This window comes from Notechis scutatus, chromosome 2 (assembly GCF_049901735.1).
Source record: "Notechis scutatus isolate UNSWTSFEM ecotype Mainland chromosome 2, rNotScu1.2, whole genome shotgun sequence".
Lineage (NCBI taxonomy): Eukaryota > Metazoa > Chordata > Lepidosauria > Squamata > Elapidae > Notechis > Notechis scutatus.
In genome coordinates this window covers 179,984,194-179,998,466 of record NC_142010.1, presented here as the reverse complement: position 1 = coordinate 179,998,466, position 14,273 = coordinate 179,984,194, and the positions used below count along the sequence as shown (strand labels likewise).

The 14,273-nt window shown below is 37.5% G+C and overlaps 1 protein-coding gene across 1 annotated transcript; it reads right to left on the bottom strand.

The window, feature by feature from the left end:
* Positions 1 to 303: 303 nt before the first annotated feature.
* Positions 304 to 2,196, bottom strand: LOC113422473 (E3 ubiquitin-protein ligase Topors-like). The gene is made up of 2 exons (XM_087954215.1): positions 874 to 2,196; positions 304 to 804 (listed from the first exon to the last, which is right to left on the bottom strand). Exons 1-2 carry the CDS (start codon positions 2,194 to 2,196, stop codon positions 304 to 306), a joined length of 1,824 nt encoding a protein of 607 aa, XP_087810341.1.
* Between the last annotated feature and the right edge of the window lie 12,077 nt (positions 2,197 to 14,273).

The following is a 14,273-nucleotide window of genomic DNA, read 5'->3' as shown; positions in this document are numbered from 1 at the left end:
CACTGTACAAAGTATATAAGTAGCACCACTTTCAATTTAAAAATTTAAAAACACTGTCATATAACTATGGCTTCAAAAATCCTTCAAAAAAAATTTTTTTAGAACATGTTAAATTTCATCCCCTGTACATTTTTCTTTATAACATTTGAGGTAACCAATACAATGGGCCTTGGATTACTATCAGTGTTTTTTCTTAAGATTCTACCAGCTTTTGGCCATTATACATTAAGCACATTTTTTTTTTCATTTATATGAATTTATTGGATTGAGCGTAACATGTAAAACTTGAGTAAGAGAACTAGTTCAAAAGTTCTCTTGTGGGCTATTAGGTTGAAATGGTCTTTTAATACATGAAAAACATCCAGGTTCCCACTCGGTAGCAGAACCACTTGGAGGGATTTCAGTAGAAGGCTGCAGTTCTGCAGTTTTAACCCTTTCTTCTGGCCAAAGCAATTGACTGGAGTCATCCTTTTCTCTTGTTTTTAGTTCAATGTGTTCAATAACCAAAATGTCTTCGCTTTGGGGTTGAAGCATCTCAATGACAATAATTTCCTCCCCTTTGTGATGGATCACTTTAGTACTAACTAAATCTTGTTGTTGCAATGAGGTCTGTTCCGTGCCGTTTTCTGCTTGTTCTTGGGATGGAAGTTGCAGAGTCTTTGATGCATGGTTAGTGCCAACAAGCTGGCCAACTTTAGGTATACCTGGCCCTGGACCACTAGAAAGGTCAACAAAATTAACAAAATCAACACTTTTTAAGGCCTCTTGCTTATGTGCTAGTTGTTCTCCTTCTTTCTCTTCTTCCTCTTCTTCTTCCTCTTCTTCATCTTCCTCTTCTTCCTCTTCTTCTTCATCATCATCCTCCCCCTGCACTTCAGCTATATTGATCTCTGTTCTCTCCTTACAGCCTGGGATGGATTTGCTTAGGATTGGAGCCCTCTCTTCTAATTGATTTAGAACATATTTGTTTGATGGACAGTGTCCATTGTGGGTACCCAATGTTGATGGACAGTGTCCATTGTGGGTACCTAAATGTCCATCAGCTTGGACAAATGCATCCACGTTGTCCTCATTTCTTACAAGTTCCCCATCAGAAGATCCAAAAGGAAGAAAAAAATCATCCAAAATATGGTCTAAACTGGAACTAGTTGATTCCTGGACTTCATCATCCCAAGTTTCTTCCTCATCGCTTGACATTGTTTCTCCAACTTCCCCATCATTCTCATTTGAGTCTTCTGTTTCTCCTTCTTCCTCCTCATCTTCTGAAGAAGAGGTAGTAAAAGATGAATAGGACTGAAACCTATCATCATGCATAGGGAAGGGAACATCATAACTGGCTCGCCAGTCATAAGCCCTAATGTTGAAAGGAGAGCGAGCAAAATTAATGAATTCATGTAGGAAGTGATTGGTGTAATGGAGTAAGTGAGGCTGAATCACATCAGCAAATTCTTGACTGTCCAGATCATAAATAGTTATGTTATTCAGAATGATGTGCTGTATGTTATTGACTAATGATGAATGTGTTCCACACAGTACTCGCAGCTCACGCTTCAACCAAGGCACTAACCGGTTGAGTCGGACAGGATTCCTGTGAAAAAAATCTGCTGATATATCTCTATAAAATCCTCCACTTTGGACATTCCTGACACAAACTCCTAACTGATATAGACCTCTTCTGAACTGCAGTGAAGCCTGCTCTCGAAATTGTGCAAGGGATATTCCTCCAGGATGAGTTGACCTTCTTATTCCAAGTTGTCTCATCAGCTCATCAAGTGTTCTTATCCTATCTTGTGAGTGGGGACCTGAATATTCTCCATATAAGATCCCATTATCTGGCAGCATTTCAGATCTTTGATTAGTTGCTGACCTCTCCCCACACATGCTATAGGATGCATTTTCAAAAGGAACAATGTATTCCTCAAAGTCTGTGTCAGATCTTATGGTATGAAAGAAAGAATGGAAACGTTGCTTGCAGAGTGGGCACTCTGCCTTCCTGTCTGACCACTCTAGGATACAGGCAAAACAAAATCTATGGAAACAAGGATTTAAGAAGGCCACATTCCGTATTCTTTCTAAGCAGATGGGACATCTTGAGTCTGAAGGTCCATCAGTTGGCATGGTGCTGTTTTCATTTCCAGCCCCAGTCAGGGATAAAAAGCTACTGTCAGAATGAAGTTCTTCATTTGATGATGCCATAATCTGATGAAAGAGAAGACACAATCAGTATAAAGACTTGAGTAATACAATGATTAACCATAAAAACAGTGTAATACGGTAAATGTGACATGTATGTATGGATACATATATAGGTTGGGCTATCAGAATACATTTTCTCCAATAACATTGCTAAGAGTTTTCTCACTTCTTCAGAAAAAGGCAGCCACTCCAAAAAAAAATATATTTTTTGAGCTTTGTTTGTTTACTTACAATAGCTTATTTATTTTGTGGTAGCTGTCTTTTCTTCCTTACAATGCCCTGAAGTGACATTGTTAGCCTGGAATTAACTTTTTGTGGCCAATACAGAATGTGGACATATTGCCAAGGCAGATGCTGCTGTTGTCGTTTATAAAGGGAAAAAAAAAACACTCTTGAAAAATGTGAAAAAAGGGTTGCTACCGTTATAGACCCCACCCCAAAAGAGTTTTGTTTCCCACTCATAGAAAATGTCTCTTCATACTGACCTATGTTTCTCTGCCACAAATAGAAAGAAGAATTTTGAGAATCTATTTATACATGGTGACATAAAACACACTCACTCACACGCTGCCTGTCTAAGCATGCCCATGAGAGAAAATGTTTGTAGCATCAAAACAATAACTTTGGAAATTTGATCTGTATCCCGTAAAGGTGGACCCTAGTTTCATTATGTAAATGGACAAACCAGTAGAATATGACAGCAGATGGTCTCTTTGGGACCTTCTTGTATCCCTGCCCCAAGTTCATGCTGCCAAGTTTCAGTGGCTGAGTTGATAGTATGATTGTTTTCGGCTCAAAAAATGCTAAAGTAAAGGATGAACTGGAAAGGCAAGGCTTCACTGCCCTCAAAGAATCTCATTCCCATACTTAACCCCTCCTTGCAAGTTCCCCAAACCTGCTTCAAAAAAGTAGGCCAACAATGCTTTCATATTTCTAGCAGACTGCCCAGGATCTCACTGTATCTGCAGGGAGACAAGTTTAGCCACCAGGCTGAAAACATCCACTTGACCCTGACTAAAACAACATGTATTTTGAAGAGAGGACAGCAAAATAAAAATAGATATTACAAAGCAAAACTGTATCAGCTTCCACAATCTTCCAGCTACTTGGAAACCGGATGCAGCAACCAAGGTGGCAGTTATAGAATCATCTAGAACAGAAAATTCCACAGTATGCTATTTGTTGTAGAGAAAGTGATGTCAGATATGTTCCTCCAGAGCTTGTGGTGTTAAGTCTCTTTGCATCCCTAGCTATCCATAGTAACTAGCATTGCTAAATTGATAATAAGCTCACAGAAGGAACTTTACAATGTTGGCATGGTAGAACTCATTTACATCCTGAATCCCAGAACTGTGCATTGCAATATGTTGCTGTAAAACTGGGATCTGTGATGTGTGGTCCCAAGGTTACCTGTCCCTTCCCCCCAACCCCATATTTTGCTTATTGAGTTAAGAGCCCATTAAAATATTGCTGCAAAACTGTAGACCTCGGAGACCACTGAAATATTGATTTGAAAGTGTAATTTTTCATATGACAGGAAGGCAAAGTTATTAAATACAGAGGGAGTAATTACATAAACTGTATTTAACTAATTTAATTTTAATGACATTGAAATTCAGTTAAGTTTCATTTTCCTCCTGGCTCTTTGATTTCTTTATTCTGTCCTTCTGCAGTATTAGGAGTACACTACTAAGATGGTTTTGGAACACAACTTCAGCTCAGGAAAGGTCGCAGGTTCCTGACCTAAAGAAATGTGATATTCACTTATGTGTAATAGTTATTTTGGTGTTTATTTGAAGTACATCTTTCAATTAGGAAATCATTAGTGTCTTTAATATATAATAGGAGACCTTTTCAACAATCATTTAAGTCCAATTAAAATATTATTCTGATCCCTAGAATTATATTTAGCCTAGATATAATTTTAGAACACTTCTGAGTGCTCAAATAGAATAGAAATCTCATTTTTAAATAGTTTTCTACATATATGTTAGTTATTATGTGTCCGTCAAGCCTATTTTATTTTACATTTACCATACTGTTCATGCTTTCTGTGTGCTTCCCTTTCGGAATCTTCAATGTGTAGAAAGAGAAGAAAATGTCCTAGACATCATTGGGGCACAAGAGACATTGTAAGCATTTTGCAACTCAAGCTACAACCTAGTTCACAAAACAAGCAGGCATCCCTGTAAGTTATCTAGTGCCCTCCAATCTCTCCACCAGATAGCATTCTTTAGAGTAGGACTTCCAAACAGAGATCAATAGCCAACAAGTTCATAGAGCTCTCCTCTCCCATGGAGGTGGATGCTTCCCCCTAATCTGAACACACTACTGAAATCTGCTCAGCAGCTGCATAGCTCACACAGGATAGTGTGACTGCAAACCTGTTAAAGAAAGAAAATATAACTGACATTTTAACCAGACACAGCCTGCTGACAGCGCAGATGTGTCCTTTCTGATTTTGTCCACAGTTAACACCAAGTGGACTCTTTAAAACAGGGGTCCCCAACCACCGGGCCGCGGACCGGTGCCGGGCCGTGGAGCACTCTCTACCGGGCCGCAAAGATTTTTTTTTAAAAAAATGGCGGCTTTCTTCACCTTCGGTGAATGCTGCTGGGATCGGGGATCAAGGACACAAATGAAAGAAGGGAGGAGGAAGCAACCGAAGCCTGTCCTTCTCTCTGGGTCAGCTCTCTCAGTCGCTCTCTCGCTCCTCCACCAGCCCAGGAAGAAACTGCTTCAAAGAAGCGGGGGAGCCCTGTCGCCGCAGCGCCTCCGAGCACCCGTTTCTCCCCCACCCCACCCCGTCCGCCCGCCCGCCCGCGCCAGCCTGCTGGGTTTACCAGTGCTCCGTTCTGCCTGCCTGCCTGCCTGCCTTCGTTAATGGTTGAATCGGAACAGCTTCAGCTGAGTAAAAGAGGCGAATAGTTATTCTCAGCCGAAGCTGCTCCCAAACAACCAGAAACTAAGGCAGGCAGGCAGGCAGGCAGAACGGGACACTGTGGATTGAAGCGCGCGGGCGGGCGGGGCGGTGGGGGTGGGGGTGAACGGGCGCTCGGAATAGCTGCGGCGACAGGAAAAGCCCCCGGGCTGGTGGAGCAGCGAGAGCGCGCCTCCTTCTCTTCTCTCCTCCTCCCCCCCGGTCCTTGCAAAAATTTTCTGCTTGAAACCGGTCCCTGGTACAAAAAAGGTTGGGGACCACTGCTTTAAAAGACACCTTTGTAAAGCTTTTTGAAAACCAATCAAATGGCAACATGGCTAAAGCACAGATCTCCTGTACAAAGTTTGCCCTAGAAGCGGTTGGCAGGCAAGTTATGGGCAACTTTAGCTCTACATCAAGGAAGAGAGTGGCAATCAAGGCCACTCATCACTTGTGTGGGAAAATGTGAGAAACAGGTGTCCAGTGGTCATTTAACTAAGGGGAGAGGCATTTAAACCACACATCCTACTTACAGCCTAAACAAACCACCCTACATTTTTTTTTGTAAATTTTATTTGAGTTTTCACAAAGAGAAAAAAAATACAAATAAAACATATTTTTTGAAAGCAGCATAATCCCGGGTTACATTTCTTTGTACAGACACAAATTCAGGTTCATGCTCATTTTTATATTCTATTCCATATCTTATTACTATTTTACATTTTCTACATAGCTTCTCCCCTCTTTTAATTTTCTCAATTTTATTTTAATTATCTCATCTCAATTCAAATCATTGTATTTATATTTTTTTTGTCTGTCCTGTTTCAATTATCTATTATCTTTTCTCATTAAACAAAATTTCTCCTGTAGTTACTGATTGGAGTATGACGCCTTTATATCTTTTCCCTAAAGTTGTAACATTCAATATAATGCATAACTTCCATTCAGATTCTGCTTGGTACATTCTTAAAATACACACTGTATTCTTAAAAAAGAAAAAAATATAAATATATATATATAATTAAAACAACATTCCATTCCATTCCAATTCAATTCTATCATTAATATTAATATTCATTAAAGTCTTAACATCTTTAACATTACTTTTCAATTAAATATCATACTTCTATGGGAACAATTATAAGCTTTCCATAGTTAATTCCCCCTTCACTTATATTTTATAAAACATTAACTAATTAAAATGTTCCGCCCTTCCTAATTCAATTTTCTTGTTTATTTTATTTCACTTATTTTATTCACAAACATTTCATTAAATTACACTAACTATTTTATCCCTCATTTTAATCATATGTTGTTTCCAATTTTCTAAAGTTATTTCTATTACTAATATAACAATACAATCTTATGTACCTTTACAGAATCCCCTTTTCAGTTAGATTTTCACCCATTATCTCTTTGTAACTTCTTTTCCTTTCCTTCTTCCCTCTCTTCTTCTCTCTCCCCTTTTTACCCCCTTGTCTCTCTACCTCTATTTCTCTCTTCTGTATTCCCCTTTTCTGTTGCTTTCCAGTATTATACTTATTTTTCAAATTATTTTTCTTTTCTTTGGTTGTTTTTTTAAGTCTTAAATTCTCCATTCTCTTTCCCCCTTTCCTTTTTCTTCCCCACATAGAATTACTTGTTCATTAAAGATGGCTTCTTCTTTGTCCCAGTCTTCTTGTTTTGCAGTCTTTTCTTGTTGTTTCTCATAGTTCCAGATCTCCATTTCTAAGAATTGAAAAACGAAGCCAAAAGAACCCTTCCCTTCTTGTGCATCTTCTTTGTACTTTTTAAGTTCCATTTTCAATTCTTCCAGAAGTGGTGCCATTGTATAAATTTTTAAACAACCACCCAATTGATTTTAGTCATTCAAATATAATAACCAAAAATCCAAAGATCACCAAATAGTCCAAATACATGCAAGCTGTTTCTTTTTTGCTCTTTTTTCCCCACTTTCTCTTCCTGGGGTTACTATTTAGTTGCAAAGTTTCAGTTAAAATGTATCTTTTAGAAGTCTTGTTGAAGTTTTACTTTAAATTCTTTTTAATTCCAGGCAGTCTCCTCTCTCTTCCAGATCCTGCCCTTATTCTTTTTCTCTCCCTTCCTGCTTATGAAAAAGAAAGTTTTTTATGTCTAGAAATCTTTATTATCCCTTTGGCATTTTGTTTTATTTTCAGCTTAATTGCCTATTGATGTCAAAGCGGATTTTTCCGATTTCTTATTTAAGTCTCTTAGTTGTCAGTATAGGGAAGGAGAGAGAAGGAAAAAAAAGCCAAACCTTTCCCTTTTCACTTTCCTTCGCTGCTTCTGACTCTTCTTTGGGAGTGATGTTATTTTTTGTAAGTTTAAATTCCAGGCTACCTTGGTTGTTGCTTTTACAATTTAACCTGGTCAGCCAAAACTTTCTCTTCTTATCTTCCTCCTGCACATTCTTTTCCGGTCGAGTTCTTCTTTGTGGTGGCCATTTCTGACCACTGCTGCAACCGCCTTCAGAAAAGGGAGTAATGGCCAGCTGAGGAGGAGAGATGCGGCTCTCCTTGACCCTGCTGGCGGTCTCCCCCCTCTTCACCACCTCTATGGGGTGGCTTAGCCCTGAAACCAGATGGCTCGGGGCGCTCCAGTGGCGAGCCCAGACAGAAACCGCGCATGATCGCGGATTTCTGTGTGTCACCACTTCAAACCGGAAGTTCACCACCCTACAAATTTTAAACAGCAGAGTAAACAGAAGACAATAGGGATCAAAAAGCAATTACTTTATCTTTAAGCCAATTACTATTCTATGAAAAGCAGCCGATTGTTTTACAGAAGGTTGAATGGCTTCCACCCCACAAAGAAACTGAGTAAATTTTATTTACATTCAGGCAATTCACGATCGCCAGTACGCTGTTTAAAATGAGCCTTCTTGGTATATTTTTTTCAGGTTTTTTTTTTTAGTACATGTCTTTTGTTCAGAGGAACTCAGCCCAGTCTTAAGCCAACCTGGCTGAGAAAATATGCTACTTTAAAGCAGGGGTCCCTAACCTCTGGGGCGTGACCCACCTCCAAGCTTTGAGCCATTTGAAACAAGGCCATGGAAAGGATGGGTGTGTGCTCCTCCCCACTTGTGCAAACAGCAAGCAAGTGCATGTGCACTCCATTTGTGTGGAAACATTTCCTCTACAGATTCCTCCACAGAGGAATTATTGAGTCTTATCATCTTCACCTCTATAACTGTCTGGTTTGGTTCTGAAACCCAACAGGACAGACCCAGACTTCAGAGGATAATTAGGACTACAGAAAAAACAATTACTACCCACCTGCCTTCAGTTGGGGACCTGTATACTGCATGAGTCAAAAAGAAGGCTGTGAAAATATTTACAGATCCCTCACATCCCGGACATAAACTGTTTCAACTCCTACCCTCAAAACAATGGTATAGAGCACTGCACACCAGAACAACTAGACACAAGAACAGTTTTTCCTGAACTCTGCTAAACAAATAATTCCCTCAAACACTGTCCAATTATTTACAAAGTCTGCACTATTAGTATTAATCTTCTTATCACTCCTTATCACCCATCCCCTCCCACTTGTGACTGTATGACTGTAACTTTGTTGCTTGTATCATTACGATTTATATTGACTGTTTCCTAGTATGATTAGATTGCTTATTGTACCCTATGACTATTATTAAGTGTTGTACCTTATGATTCTTGACTCTTGACAAATGTATCTTTTCTTTTATGTATACTGAGAGCATTTGCACCAAGACAAATTCCTTATGTGTTCAATCACAGTCGGCCAATAAAAAGAATTATAATTCTAATTCTTCACATACACACATCGCCTGTTTACAAAGCCAAAATGGTTGGGGAACTCTGCTTTAAAGGACAAACCATGACCACACAATTTCAGATAACCTCAAGAATATCCTACCTGCTGACTTCCGGTTTGAGCTTCTTCAGCGACAGACCGAAACCTCGTCTCTGCGAGGCTTCGATCTGTGCTTGCCGCTGGAGCGCCCTGAGCTGGCTGGTTTCAGGCTAAGCCACTCTGTAGAGGTGGTGAAGAGGGGGGAGACTGCCAGCAGGGTTGAGGAGAGCCGCATCTCTCCTCCCCAGCTGGCCATTACTCCCTTTCCGGGCGGTTGCAGCGGTGGTCAGAAATGGCCACCACAAAGAAGAACTCGACCGGAAAAGAGTGTGCAGGAGGAAGATAAGAAGAGAAAGTTTTGGTTGACTGGGTCAAACAGCAAAAGCAACAAATAAGGTCCCTGAATTGAAACTGTTAAAAAACAATAACATTGTTCCCTAAGAAGATTTTTAAGCTGTGAAGGAGAGAGAAAAGGGAAAAGATTTGGTTTTCTCCTTTTCCTATACTGACAGCTAAGAGACTTAAGCAAGAAATTGGAAAAAATCCACTTTGGCATCAATAGGCATTTAATGCTGAAAATAAAAAGTCAAAGGAATAATAAAGATTTCTGGATAATTAAAAGCTTTTGAAAACAGGAAAGGAGAGAGGAAGAATAAAAGGCAGGATCTGGAAGGGAGGAGACTGCCTGGAATTAAAAAGAACTTACAGCAAAATCTCAACAAGACTTCCAAAAGATACATTCTAACTGAAATATCACAACAAAAACCCCAGGAAGAGAAAGTCAAAAAGAAATAAGAAGATATAACTTGGGACTATCTGGATTACTTGATGATTTCTGGATTCTTGGTTATTGTTTTGAATGACTAAAATCAATCGGGTGGTTGTTTAAAACTTTTAAAATGGCTCCACTTTTAGAAGAACTGAAAATGGAACTTAAAAAGTACAAAGAAGATGCACAAGAAGGAGAGGTTCTTTTGGCTTTGTATTTCAGTTTTTAGAAATGGAGATTTGGAATTATGAGAAACAACAAGAAATGCCTGCAGAACAAGAAGATTGCAACAAAGAAGAAGCCATCTTTAATGAACAAGTAATCTTAGATGGGGGGAGGAAAGGGAGAAAGAGAATGGAAAGTTTAAGATTGGGAAAAACAACTAAAAAATAGAGTGAAAAAGTATAAAATCAGAAAGCAACAGAAGAGGGAAATGCAGAAAGAGAATTAGAACTAGAGAGACAAGGGGGTAAAAGGGAAGGAGAAGATGAGAGGGAAGAAAGAAAGGAAAAGAAGTTATAAAGGACAGAAGCAAAATATAGAGAAACAGGGTCTATTTAGAGATAATGGGTGAAAACTTAATGGAAAAAGGGATTCTGCAAAGGTACATAAGATAGTATGGTTATATTAGAAGCAGAAATAATTTTAGAAAGTATGAAACAATGTATGATTAAAATGTCTGATAAAATAGCTATCATAATTCAGTGGAATGCTTGTCAATAAATAAATGTAACAAAAGGTATATTTAATGATTTATAAAACATATGTGAAGAGAAATAAGGGAAAAATTAATTATGGAGATTACATGTGTTTTTAAGGAAGTATGATATTTAATTGAAAAGAAGTGTTAAAGATATTATGGTTTTAATGATTATTAATGATAGAACTGAACTGGAATGGAATGAGGGTTTATAATTACATATATTTACAATCTTTCTTTTTTTTTAAAGAATATAGTATGTATTATAAGAATGTGCCAAGCAGAATTTGATTGGAAGTTATGTATTATGTATTATATTGAAGGTCATAAACAAGGTCATAAACTTAATATTGAAGTTTAAATAAGAGTTGAATGGATGTAATTAAAAGATATAAAGGTGTCATACTCCAATTAGTAACTACAGGAGAAAATTTGTTTAATGAGAAAAGATAATATGAAATTGAAACAGAATAGACAAAAGTATAAATATAATGATTTGAATTGAGATGAGATAATCAAAATAAAATTGAGAAAATTAAAAGAGGGGAAAAACTATATAGAAAATGTAAAATAGTATAAGATGGAATAGAATACAAAAAGGAGCATGAAATTGAGTTTTGTGTCTGTATAAAGAAGTTCAACCTGGGACCATGCTATTTTCAAAAAAGATGTTTTACTTGTATTTTATGTGTGAAAACCCAAATAAAACTTTATTTTTTTTAAAAAAAGAATATCCTACCTGCTTTGCTCACAAGAAATGACTTTCCAAGGCAAGCAATCTGAGCTATCTACAATTAGATAGTGCACAGTTGACCATTTGAAAGAAAACCTGATCAACTCTTTTAGAGCCTTGTCAGACTTGGAACAAGCTAACATTATTCAAAGACTGGATGATTTAAGAGAAGCTTTAGTTGCAACACGTAAAGTAGCCAAGCCACTAATCAATTTGGTTTTATCAACTATCCAAGGCAACTGCAATAACTTTAAGAGAGGACCTTTGGGTTTCCCTACAGAAAGGTTTTTTTTTAAGGTAAGAAAAGGTGATGAAGCCAGACTGGTGGACTTATGGTGAAATAATATCTTTTAACTTTGATAATCCCACCCTCAAGTCTAAGGAGGAGCTAGAATGAGAAGGACATGTCTGCCATTGGTTTACCTCTCTATAAATAAAAGAAAGATTTAAATTAGACAAAAAGAGTTATGAGTTTGACTTTGTTAAAAATGAATTGAAAATCTTACTGTGTGGTGGTGATGCTAAGGTCTATAAAACATTATTGAATTTAAATTTGGAAGGTGATCATGTAAAGCATTGTATGATTCAGTGGGCAAGGAATTTTGGATAAAATGTAATGCTTGAACAATGGGAGAACATATGGAAGAAAGGTTTAAAATTTACATTAAATTACCATTTAAAAGAAAATTTCTATAAGATGATGTATCGTTGATATTTAACTGCAGACAAGTTATCAAGAATGTATAAAGGCTTTTCAAATGAATGTTGGAAATGTAAATGTGAAGAGGGACCTTTTATCATTTATGGTGGACATGTGACAAAGCAAAGAAATATTGGAGTAGGATTCATATTCTAATACAGAAAATTCTTAAAGTGAATATAAAGATAAAACCAGAAATTTTTCTTTTGAGCTTAATGGAAAAAGACATGGGGGAAAAAATTGGAATACATATTGACGGCAGCAAGACTACTTTATGCACAAAAATGGAAGGACATTTCAACCCTGACAATGGACGAATGGTTGCAAAAGTTGATGAGTTAGCATCATGGCTAAATTGACTGTTTTGATCAAGGGAAAAACACAAATACTTTTGTCTCTACTTGAAAACCACTTCTGGACTTTGTGCTTGAGGTAGAAAAAAATGAAACTTTGATTTTGGGTTTTACTGATTAGATATATTTGTTGTTATAGAAATGGCTAGCTTAAACTATTATGTAAAAGTAAAAAATTGTGTTTTGATGTTATTACCCTATTCTACTGCGCCAAAGGGAATCGGAAGTCAATGCCATTTCTTTCTCTTTTTCTCTTCTTTCTTCCTTTCATCCTTTCCTCCTTTTCTTCTTTTTCTTTCTTTTTTTCTTTCTTCCTTTTCCATATTTTTCCTTTCTCTTTTCCATTCCCTATTTTTCCTACTATTTGTTTTTGGATTATTATTTTTTGTATGTTATATTATAAACCAATAAAATTATTTAAAAAGAAAGAGAGAGGGGACTTGTTGACCTCCTGGCCCATTCCTTTGACTTGTGGAACCTAGATAAGTTGAACATCAAGACTGAGATCCTAGAACAGATCCAGATTCTTTCAACCTTGTGTCAAAATAGCACAACACTGAGAAATTTCAGAGAATAAAAGAAAAGGATGTTGATAGTTAAGAGGAAGGTTGTGACTGCCTAAAAGCCTGGGAAGCACAACTAGAATTTAGTGGTGGACCACACCAGGAACATCAGTTGGATATGTGCAACCTAACACATCCAATACTGAATATTCTCCAGCTTTCCAGAAAAACCTCTGCTTCAGGAATCACAAAAAAGTATGACAAAAGTAGCCTCTGATGTAGAAAGACCATCATCGCCCAACTCCTCTGGCCAATGATGTAGACTTGAAATAACAATTTGCTAATGTTCCCTATTCCATGTGCAAACAATTAAAAAACTACCTGACTTCACAGAATAGCAAAAGAGCAGCAAAGGCATGCCAGATACAACCAGTGCACCTTCCTAGATACTGAAGGAATTTTGGACTGCATCTCACCTGTAGAAGACTGCATGAATCATACTATTAAACCACAGATCTCAATACATTGTGAGTTACCCCTTCTGATAATAAACAAGGAAGTTCTATTCAGCTATTGATAAGGAATGTAATTGGATAGAAGAACAGTGTGTCAAATGGAGATCTGATGGAATTCCTCTCCAAGTGCAACATCATAATATTCCAAGAGACGTGGTTAATTACCAGTGATGAAAATGTTCACCTACCAGGCTTCAAATCATGGGATAGTACAGAAATTCAAGATAGAAGGGTGGCCTCTGGGGAAATATGTCTACTTGCAAAAACAGAATTGGGCTGCCAACAGAAGGAATTGGCCCTCAGAGAAGACCCCTTCTATCTTTTAGATATTCAGTTTAAGTATGAATTATCTGAGGTTGTGTTGCTAACTGTACACCTACTTTCCTGTTCCTTTCCCTGCTTTTCCCCTACATCTGGGTGCAATTAGAAAAAGCAGTCTTAGAGATAAATATAAAACTTCCCAAAGCTATTGTGATCTTATTGAATGACTTTTATGCTAGGATTGGGACTTCTTTGCATGATTATGCCCATGCCTGAGGATTATTTATTAAACGGCTCATTCTGGCAAACAAGAGACTCTAAAATGAACATGGTGGGCTCTAAATTGATCTCCTTTACTCTGCCTGCAATCTTGATATCCTAGGAGGCAAAGACAATTGCTTCATATATCACTTTATATGAAGTGATCTATGGGAATGCTAGTTGAATGCTAATGCTAGTTTTAATGCTAAATGCTAGTTTTTAGAATAAAGTCTCTTGGATTACATATGTGTCTCAACAGACAAAGCCATCTTATTTTCAGAAATTCAACTTTACATGATGGAGGATGATGGTGACCATCAACCAACTGCAGTTAACTTTTATGAAAATTCTGATTTAAGACCACCCTATACCATACAATAAAAGACTACTTGCTTTTATCTATCATTTTGAAGCTAGGGCAAGATAGGAGGCTCAAACAGTTTAAATGGCAATGGTTGAGCAATTAGCAGCTTCATGAATGCTAAAAGAGCCCAATCTTTGGTGAAAATA

Excerpts from the sequence above, each read along its gene's own strand:
- LOC113422473 (XM_087954215.1), bottom strand. The coding sequence starts at position 2,196 with ATGGCATCATCAAATGAAGAACTTCATTCTGACAGTAGCTTTTTATCC. Across the intron at positions 805-873 it reads CAGAGATCAATATAGCTGAA|GAAGAAGAGAAAGAAGGAGA; the intron begins GTGCAGGGGGAG and ends GAAGAAGAAGAG.